This window comes from Wolffia australiana, chromosome 19 (assembly GCF_029677425.1).
Source record: "Wolffia australiana isolate 7733 chromosome 19, ASM2967742v1".
NCBI classification, from domain to species: Eukaryota; Viridiplantae; Streptophyta; class Magnoliopsida; order Alismatales; family Araceae; genus Wolffia; species Wolffia australiana.
The window spans coordinates 1,545,317-1,555,270 of record NC_135853.1 but is presented as its reverse complement, the minus strand read 5'-3'; the positions used below and the strand labels follow the sequence as shown (position 1 = coordinate 1,555,270).

Genomic DNA, 9,954 nt, shown 5'->3' with positions numbered 1-9,954 from the left:
ATACTTTGCGTTTGACGTGTATTAGTCAACAGGACAGGATTGGGACAGGTCAAGACCAAACTGAAACCAGAATGCACTTTAGGTAATGTTTAGTTCCTTGCTAAAACTGGGATCAAACAAGGACATGACAAGGACTGTCCAACCCTAATCATAGTGAAGATGACGATAGTTCATCTTATAATGATGCAATCTTTTTCTCCTTCATATAAGGAAGTATTACGATGATGTAAAATAATGATGATGATAATGATAATGACAATGACAATAATGATGATGATGACAATGATGATTATGAGTATACCTAACGCAATAAAGTACACTTAAATACATTACCTGTGACCAAGCGTTGACCTTAACACGTAAATACACTTGAGACCCACATTTGAATGCAAGATTAGAGGGGGTACCTATGACTCGGCCTAGAAATGAGTCAAATAAAATATTTGTGACATGCCATCCATGCACAAATGTCTGGACAAATGGCATTTTGATAACGTCAATCCCTTCCATCTGTCTTCACTCTCCAATATAAAGTATAAAGGCCACCCTTTTTTCATACATTTCATTGATTACATTATTTTGACAGAAAATAAAATTCTTATAACAAATAAACTCTTTTTTAGAATCTATCACAAGTCATTCCTGATTCCATGGGCCAAAATTTTAAGACTGAATAAAAAAAAATCTCGGAAGTCGACGGGCAAGCGTCGTAATCGTCGCCGTAAAACGAACGGCCCAGATCTCCAGCACGTGTGTCTCCAAAAAGGTTGACTCCCCACGTGCGGCGAAGAACAGCGATTTCTCATCGGCCTGATCTAGGGTTTTATAATCTCCGCGAGCCCCATTCCAAGGGATTTCCCCCAAATCTGCGGCAATCCTCGCCGAAGATCCCGATCTGTTCATTGTTCTCGATCGCGATTCCGTCTGCGAATCAAGATCTCTCGATCGATTCTCCATGGAGAAGCGGCGATGATCCCCGAGATGAGCGGCGACGGCGACGGCGATGGCGGCGGCGCTCCGCCGAAGATCTACCGGCGATCCGTCTCCTGGTCCGTCTCCGGCGGCGAGATCGCGCCATCCCACCGCTTCTCCAGATCCCAGCCGTCGAACAGATCAAGATCAACGCTCCTCCCACCCCTCAGCATCTCCCGCCGGAGCGTAGAAGAGTGGCCGGCCGCGGGATCCGACGACCTCACCCCGAAGGAAACCAACAACGACTGCTCCCAAGTCGCCGACCACATCTTCCTCGGCGGCGACGCCGTCGCCCGCAACCTCGACGTTCTCCGCCACAACCGCATAACCCACGTCCTGAACTGCGTCGGCAACTACTGCCCCGAGTACTTCAAATCGGAGCTGGTGTACAAGACGCTCTGGTTGAAGGACAGCCCCACGGAGGACATCACCAGCCTCCTCTACGACGTGTTCGACTACCTGGAGGAAGTCCGAGAGCAGGGCGGCAGAGTCTTCGTCCACTGCTGCCAGGGCGTGTCGAGATCGACGTCGCTGGTGATCGCTTACCTGATGTGGAGGAAAGGTCAGAGCTTCGACGACGCCTTCCAGATGGTTAAGTCCAAGAGAGGGGTGGCCAATCCGAACGTGGGATTCGCCTGCCAGCTGATGCAGTGCCAGAACCGAGCTCGCGGCAATGTCAGGATGTATAGAATTGCGCCTCATTCCGAGTACGACCCTCTGCATCTCGTGCCGAAGCTGTTGCCAGAGGCGGCGGCGGCGGCGTTGGACTCGCGGGGGGCTTTTGTGGTGATGCGCCCGACCCTGATCTTTGTTTGGAGGGGAATTGGCTGTGAGAAGGAGATGGCCGCGGCCGCCGCGGCCGCGGCGGCGCAGCTCGTGCGCTACGAAGGCGCCCGCGGCCCGATCCTCGCCGTCGAGGAGGGCCAGGAGCCGCCCGAGTTCTGGGAAGGCTTGCACCGCGTCTGCGAGGGCGGTGGCGGCGACAACGGTGGCGGAGATTTGGGAATTGGCAGAGGAGAATTGAGAATTGGCAGAGGAGAATTGGGAATTGGCAGAGGAGAATTGAGAATTGGCAGAGGGGAATTGGGAATTGGTAGAGGGGAATTGGGAATTGGCAGAGGGGAATTGGGGATTGGCAGTGGGGAATTGGGAATTGGCAGAGGAGAATTGGGCTTTGGCAGAGGAGAATTGGGAATTGGTAGTAGAGAATTGGGAATTGGTAGAGGGGAATTGGGAATTGGTAGAGGGGAATTGGGAATTGGTAGAGGGGAATTGGGAATTTGCAGAGTGGAATTGGGAATTTGCAGAGGGGAATTGGGAATTGGCAGAGGGGAACTGGGAATTGGTAGAGGGGAATTGGGAATTGGGGGGAGGAGGGTGAGTGGGTATGATGGGGATTATGAGTTGTTCTTCCAGGCTGTGAGAGGAGGGATTGTGCCGCCGTTTTCTTTGTCAACAGGAGGGCATGAAACACAGATTCCAGCGAGGGAGAGCGACTGGAGCAGGAAGAACCAGAGAACGGCGTTGTGTAGGGTGTACTCTGATTCTGCTCTCATGAGGGAGACGGATGCTGTTTAGTGCAGGTTTTTTTTGGGTTTTTTTTTTGGTTTTCGGTTTCTTCTAACCTTTCTAACTGCGGTTCGTGTGGCTGGGTTTAAGCATTCTTTTCTCCTTCCTCGTTGGCTCTTGTAACATTCATGTCTGGAGAGCTAGATGGCGATGAACATCATGATTTCCGTAGTGAAAGATGGGTTGTCCATGTGATTGGACATGATGACGCCGCGGATGGTAATGATGGTAGTTGTGGACATCATTGTCATAACGAGTCAATGGGATGAACATCATCATCATCATCATCTTCGTAGCTACAAAACATGATCCGAATGATCATCATATATTATTAATTTGCCTGATCATATTGTGCGTTAGAGTGAGACATGGGTTCGCAATGTGAAAAAGGAAACTGATGATGATCATACAGTGAACATCCATAGGTCTTCTGCCGTAACAGAAACATGTCAGACCTGAATATTAATTTGCCAGATCATCTTTTGTTCGTCTCTGATACTTCAACGTATAAGAAAGACATAGGTTGACAATGTGAAAGAGGATGTTGATCATCACCATGACACAGTGAACATCATTACTATGGTCGAGTCAAGGGGGTGAAGATCATCATGATGGTCAAAAAACATCGACCCTTGCACCAAACCTAGAGAGAGATAGATAGAGAGAGAGACGGGTTGGCAATGTGAAAGAGGGTGATGATGATCATCATCATGACACAGTGAACACCATTACAATGGTCGAGTCAAGGGGGTGAAGATCATCATATGTTCAAAATACATCGACCCTTTCACCATACCTAGAGAGAAAAAGAGAGACATGGGTTGGCATTTGGCATTGTGAAAGAGGATGATGATCATCATCATGACACAGTGAACATCATTACAATGGTCGAGTCAAGGGGGTGAAGATTATCATGATGGTCAAAAAACATCGACCTTTGCACCTTACCTAGAGAGAGATAGAGAGAGAGAGATGGTATTTCAATGTAAAAGGGGATGATGATGACAACCATCATCATCATTATCATAATGAAGCGTCAACATCAGAGAGACAAAATCCGGTCCAAACGGAGGAGTCATTGGTCGTCATAAACCGGAGCAAATACCTCTCAAATCTGCGGGCCCCAGGCCCCGGCCGGAGAATACGAGCATCCCCCCACGTGGCGCACTTATCAGACCACCACGTGTCCGAGCCCAAACACCAACCGCCGGGCGCCACGCGTCCCCACCGACGGCTCAGCACGGAGCCGTCGATCCAGTCCAGGCGGCGGTCGCCTCGCCGGAAACCGCCCGCGAAGGCGGCGCCGCCGCCCAGCAGCGAGTCCGAGTCCAAGTCCGATTCCGAGTCCGAGTCCGAGTCGCCCACGAATCGGAGATCCGAACCCACTAAGGTATCGCAAAACTCTCTGGAGTTTGCCGCTAAGGACTGGAAATAACCAAGCGTGGGGTTCTTCGTGTTAGTAAAGTACAGAAGAAGGGCCCTGGGCAAATTTTCCCACCCCAGAATCGCGAATTCTACGAACTTGCGGCTCAGCATGAAGAACGGCGAGCCTGCAGTGATCATTCCAGTAACTTAGCACACCAATCTAGGAAAAACAATTCATATAAAAACAGAAAATGAGAATTTTTTTAATTGCTCTAATTTCAATTACACTCGGTATCAAATTTAAACAAATAGGATAAAAACAATACATGAGAGTCTCTAGGGGATATCCGTTCGAGTATTTCGTTTTAGGTGCTCTTATTAGCATGAATGAAATGATAAAGTTTGCAAAATAACCCTGAGAGAAACATTTTATGAAAGCGGAATGTGAGATGAATGGTGATTATGGGTGTGAAAGAGTGTTTCTAATGTCACATCAAAAATATATTATCCTCGACTAATCGCCCCAAATTCGCATCAAGGAACGATAAGATAAATACTTAAGGTGTGTGAGCCATTCGACTCTGCGAGTATTTCTATTTTATGGCAATATCAAATTTGCAAATAGATGAAAACAATAGATTAGAGTTTATATGGCAAATAAGATGTTGCATCCCCGCCTATTTATTTCATTTCGATGTTTTTATTAGCATGAATGAAATGATCAAGTTTGCAAAGAAAACCTGAGAGAAACCATTTGCTGAAAGCGGGATTTGAGTTGAATGGTGATTATGGGTATGAAAGAGCTTTTAATGGCACATCAAAAATATATTACCTTCAGCTATTCCTTTTTGTTAATTGCTCCGATTCGCATTAATGAACGATAAGATAAATGGCACATCAAAAATAAACAACCCTCAGCTATTCCTTTCTATTAACTGCTCTGGCTCGCATTAATGAACGACAAGACAAATGGCACATCAAAAAAATATTATCCTCGGCATCTGCTATTCCTTTCTGTTAAGTACTCTGATTCGCAATAATGAACGACAAGATAAATGTTTAGGGTACATGAGCCATTCAACTCAGAGTATTTCTATTTTTTTCAAAAAAAACTATTATTTTTTTAGAGTATTTCTATTTTATGGTATATCAAATTTGAACAAATAGATAAAAACAACATATAAGAGTTTGTATGGCAAATTAAACGTTGTATCCTCACCTATTTCTTTCATTTAAATGCTCTTATTAGCATGAATGAAATGGCAAAGTTTGCAAAAAAAAAACTGAGAGCAACTATTTGCTGAAAGCGGGATGTGAGTTGAAGGATGATTACGGGGATTACCTGAAATTGACCCAAAATTAAATTTAGAAAGGATATGAAAGTGAGAGACTAAAATCTCACCTGTCGAGAATCTGAAGGAAGTAGGAAGAGAACGCTTTTGCGTGGCATGGAATATATCTCTTCTTGGGGCAAGATAAAGTCCGGGATCAACGACTACTGATCGCATTCTTTGTGATCTGAATACAATTTTAAAAGGGAACCTATTAAAAGTTGAGCCTGGCAAGCCACGGAAAATAATGGATTGTAGACAACTGCTCACTCTAGCGAGCCAATTTTGTCACTGTGTTGGATAAAGTTTAAATTCCGCGGCAGGAAGGAGAGGACATGGAGAAAATCTGTGATCAGCCAGTTGAAGAACTAGTCAGTATAATCTAAAAATCGGATGAACAGTATGAAACCGAGATTTAAAAAGTATCAAAGACTGCTACTATAAATCTTTGCCACCATCAATAAATTATTTCCATGTTAGATTGGGTGTTTTAATTATTTCACTATTTTAAATTCTTCCGGCAGTCAAAATCATAAATAAATTATATTAAAACAGTTTCTCGTGTTCTTGCGATTTTATGATGAAGAATATATCAAGAATGCCATAGCGCAATCAATATTTCCATGAAATTCCATCAGTTATTTCCTTTGCTATTTGAAGTTTATCATATTCTTTCAATTTTCAGATTAAAAACATCACGACTGCTACAATGCAACAAATCTTTCAAAAGCTTGTCAAGTTATAAAAGAGATTTCCAACCTCTCCACCATTTCAAGTTGTTGGAGGGTCAAAATCACGTATAAAAATATATTAAAACATATCTAACATTTTATCATATTCTTTCGATTTTCAGATGAAAAATATTCAAAACTGCATCAACGCAACAAATCTTTCACGGAAATTCCATCAGTAAAAAAATTGTTAAGTCCAAATCACCTATAAAAATATATTAAAACATATATAACATTTTATCATATTCTTTCGATTTTCAGATGAAAAATATTCAAAACTACATCAGCGCAACAAATCTTTCACGGAAATTCCATCAGTAAAAAAATTGTTAAGTCCAAATCACCTATAAAAATATATTAAAACATATATAACATTTTATCATATTCTTTCGATTTTCAGATGAAAAATATTCAAAACTACATCAGCGCAACAAATCTTTCACGGAAATTCCATCAGTAAAAAAATTGTTAAGTCCAAATCACGTATAAAAATATATTAAAACATATACAACAATTTATCATATTCTTTCGATTTTCAGATGAAAAATATTCAAAACTGTAACAGCGCAACAAATCTTTCACGGAAATTCCATCAGTAAAAAATTTGTTAAGTCCAAATCACGAATAAAAATATATTAAAACATGTATTGCATTTATCATTTCTTTCGATTTTCAGATGAAAAACATCAAAACTGCTACAGCGCAACAAATCTTTCGCGGGAGTTCCATCAGTAAAAAGCTTGTCAAGTCAAAATCACGCATAAAAATATATTAAAACATGTATTGCATTTTATCATAATCTTTCAATTTTCAGATGAAAAACATCAAAACTGCTACAGCGCAACAAATCTTTCGCGGAAATTCCATCAGTAAAAAGCTTGTCAAGTGATATCAGAGATTTCTAACTTCTCCCCCGTTTCAAGTTGTTCTGCAGGTTCAAAATCGCGAATAAAATATAATACAGAGATACTAAATCCTATCATGATCGAGCGATCTTCTGCTCGAAATCCTATAAAGAGGAAAGCGCAACAAATGATTCAATGAAATTCCATCAGTAAAAACGCGCCATGTTAGTTTATTGTTAGATTAGATACTTCGGACTATTTCCCTACGTCAAGTTTTTCTGTTGATCAGAATCATGGGTAAAAGATTTTAAAAGAGAAATTAAATTATATCGTGATCAAGCGATAATCAAATTAAGAATCCTAAAACAGTGAAACTCTAGATCCGACACTCAAGATGCATCCACAGATCGAGCACAAACAAACAGATAGAGTAAATATATATTCAAATCAAAACGTATCAAAGAGAACAAGGGGATTTATACCGTCCTGGGTGATGAGAGGATAATCCGAGGCGGCGAGGTTGACGAACCAGTCCCAGTCGTTGCAGTGCCAGAGGAGAACGGCAGCACCGTGAAGAAGAGTCGCAAGAGAGGAAGCCCCCTCCGGATTGGAATACCCCGACTGCCCTACCACATCGACATTCCCGGCAACCGCGAAGGAATCCACGGACAAAACAGCAGAAACAAGCCTCTCGCGCTGCCGCTGCGACGCTCTGAGGTCGAGATTGAGCAAATAGTAGTTAATCGGATGGTAAACAGCGAGGAGGAGCCTCATGATCCGATCGCCGTCGCCGTCAGATCCAGAGATGAAGTACGCGATTCGCGGAGAACGCGGCGACGGATCTTCGAGACTTGACGAGATGGGAAAATGCAACGATTGACGAGGAAGATTTCCCGAGAATCGAAGCATCACGACGAACACGACGAGCGAAACCGATGAGATGGAGAGGATCGGGAAGAGGATCCAACCGCGAGCTTTCGCCATGGCTCGATCTTCTTCTATATGTCCCTTCTCAGAGAGTGAGTCCGTCGCTCGCTATTTATACCTCTGTTGGAGATGAAATAGAAGTTTGGATGAGAGGTGGGGCCCATAATTGATCCCCTCTCTCTAATTAATTCATTCCATTTGTTGTTAATGTGAAAATTTCAACCTTTTCCTCAAATTTAATACAGCTCTGGTGCCTCCTAAACTGATGTCATAAGTAATGGAAACTTTGGAGTGGAATATGCTACTGACTTGGGAATGATCAAATTGTATAAGTTTTGAGATTATGTTTAAGAGGGAGTCATGACCGGGATTGAATTTAAAATGTTGGGAGAAGAGGATCGAAGAAAGAAAATAGATTTTTTTTTTCTTGATATGGCTATTTAAAGAGTGATCTTAATTGAAATTGAAGAATTAAAACTGCGATTGATTTTACCAAATTGGTAGATATAGTTGTCAGCTTGTGGGGTGGGAAGCTACAACTTGTGTTATAGAAGGGCCAAACGAGTATGGCAATTCTTTCATGGAATCTTATTGTCATTAATAACTATTTACGTATAATCTTTTGTATGTGCGAATCTTCCAGAATGAATTAGTATATGGGTAGACACCAAATCCTAATCATTCACCAGAGAACACTTCCAATATTGCAAGTTTCTTGGCCAAGTATTTAGCTACGTCTGCTTCCTTGAGTCAATCTCCTATGATACCAACGATAGATGGTCCTATGTTGACCATGCAATTAACTTTGTAGATTTGTTACTGGATCGAATCCAAGACTGTATGTAAACTAATGTTAAGGAACTTGTATGTCATAGTAAAAATACAACCATCCATTCATAAGATAGCTTTGATGTCTTGCATCCAAGGACAATGTACTCAATTATGACAGATCATCTTAATTGACAATTAGGCATACCATTCATTTATTCACAAGGATAAAATCAGTGAGCTCTTCCTTCAAGATAACCAACTATCTATCATTTATGTCTTCATACTAATGGCCACAGGAAATGACCTACACATTGTTTGAGCAGAAATAGATACATTGAAAACGTACATATTCTTGATGTGTCTACTTAATCACTCTTTACACTGCCTTTCTTACTCATATTTTTTCACACTCTCTTTCGTACTTATAATAAGCAATCTGAATGAATCGATTAATGAACGACTGCTAAATCCTATACCATCCATCCTATGCCATTCATCATCCATTCTACAATCCTAGCCACCATGACCGGTACGATGCAACATATTATTTATAAAAAGGGAGATAGAGAGATAAATAATTCTACGCCACAAAACATATTAATTTGAGAGGATGGCAGGACGAAAACCCACTGCGATAAGAAGTAAATCAGATAAAAGATAGGGATAAGAGAGAGAGAGAGAGAGAGAGAGAGAGAGATGGAGTGTATGTAATGATGATGAGATAGGAAGGCGAATAAAGAGACAAATGATTATGTATATATAAAGGGATGTAAATTTTTAGGTGAGTCTAGTGATGATGGGAGAAAGTGGTCCATGATATGAAAGGACTTGAAAGTCAATAAAAATGGTGGAAGTGATGCTAAGGAGTTCAGGATGATGTTAATCTAATAACAATGATGAAGATGGAACTATTTAAGATGAGAAGAATTACCTTAGTTCTTTACATTCTGCCGTGACCACAGAGATTTGCAGCAGCATGTTTGTACCACCGGTTCCCTATTGCCCCTCTTTAATCCCTCTGACCCCAATACCATGGAGCTCTAAACACATTCTCTTTCAAAATGACAACAAAGTATAGACAGCAAGATTAAGGATGATTTTAAATTAATCACACTCAATTTATAGATCTGAAGGTATGAGTGGACAGATGGAAGAAATACAAAGTTTCTGTCAAATTAGGTTGATCGGCCTTCTGGATTGTCAAATATCAAGGTATCAAATTGAAGCAATCCAAGTTGCTGATTTTGTGAAATAGTCTCTCTCTCTCCCCTCTTTGTGCCTAGCAATTGTTGTTTTAACTTTAGTTGTTTGACACTTTCATGTCCCTAGATTTTCCCCAAATTCCATGCAATGATTAAATATAATATTCCATTTGGTCCTTAGTCGACAATGCAGAAGATGCTTGTGTCCTTGTGTGGAGTAAATTAAAAAAAAAATACATGT

General features: G+C 41.5%; 1 protein-coding gene and 1 pseudogene across 1 annotated transcript; one reads left to right on the top strand and one right to left on the bottom strand.

The window, feature by feature from the left end:
• The first annotated feature begins 829 nt into the window (after window positions 1–829).
• LOC144715492 (protein-tyrosine-phosphatase MKP1 pseudogene) lies at window positions 830–2,647 on the top strand (annotated as a pseudogene).
• Window positions 2,648–3,519: 872 nt separating this feature from the next.
• Window positions 3,520–7,821, bottom strand: LOC144715493 (beta-glucuronosyltransferase GlcAT14A-like). The gene is made up of 4 exons (XM_078590423.1): window positions 7,296–7,821; window positions 5,508–5,583; window positions 5,309–5,424; window positions 3,520–4,091 (listed from the first exon to the last, which is right to left on the bottom strand). The coding sequence occupies exons 1-4, from the start codon at window positions 7,795–7,797 to the stop codon at window positions 3,565–3,567; spliced, it is 1,221 nt and encodes a 406-aa protein (XP_078446549.1). The 5' UTR covers window positions 7,798–7,821; the 3' UTR covers window positions 3,520–3,564.
• Window positions 7,822–9,954: the final 2,133 nt, after the last annotated feature.

Excerpts from the sequence above, each read along its gene's own strand:
- LOC144715493 (XM_078590423.1), bottom strand. The coding sequence starts at position 7,797 with ATGGCGAAAGCTCGCGGTTGGATCCTCTTCCCGATCCTCTCCATCTCA. Across the intron at positions 5,584-7,295 it reads TCCTCTCATCACCCAGGACG|ATTTTCTCCATGTCCTCTCC; the intron begins GTATAAATCCCC and ends GGCTGATCACAG. Across the intron at positions 5,425-5,507 it reads GACAAAATTGGCTCGCTAGA|ATCACAAAGAATGCGATCAG; the intron begins GTGAGCAGTTGT and ends AATTGTATTCAG.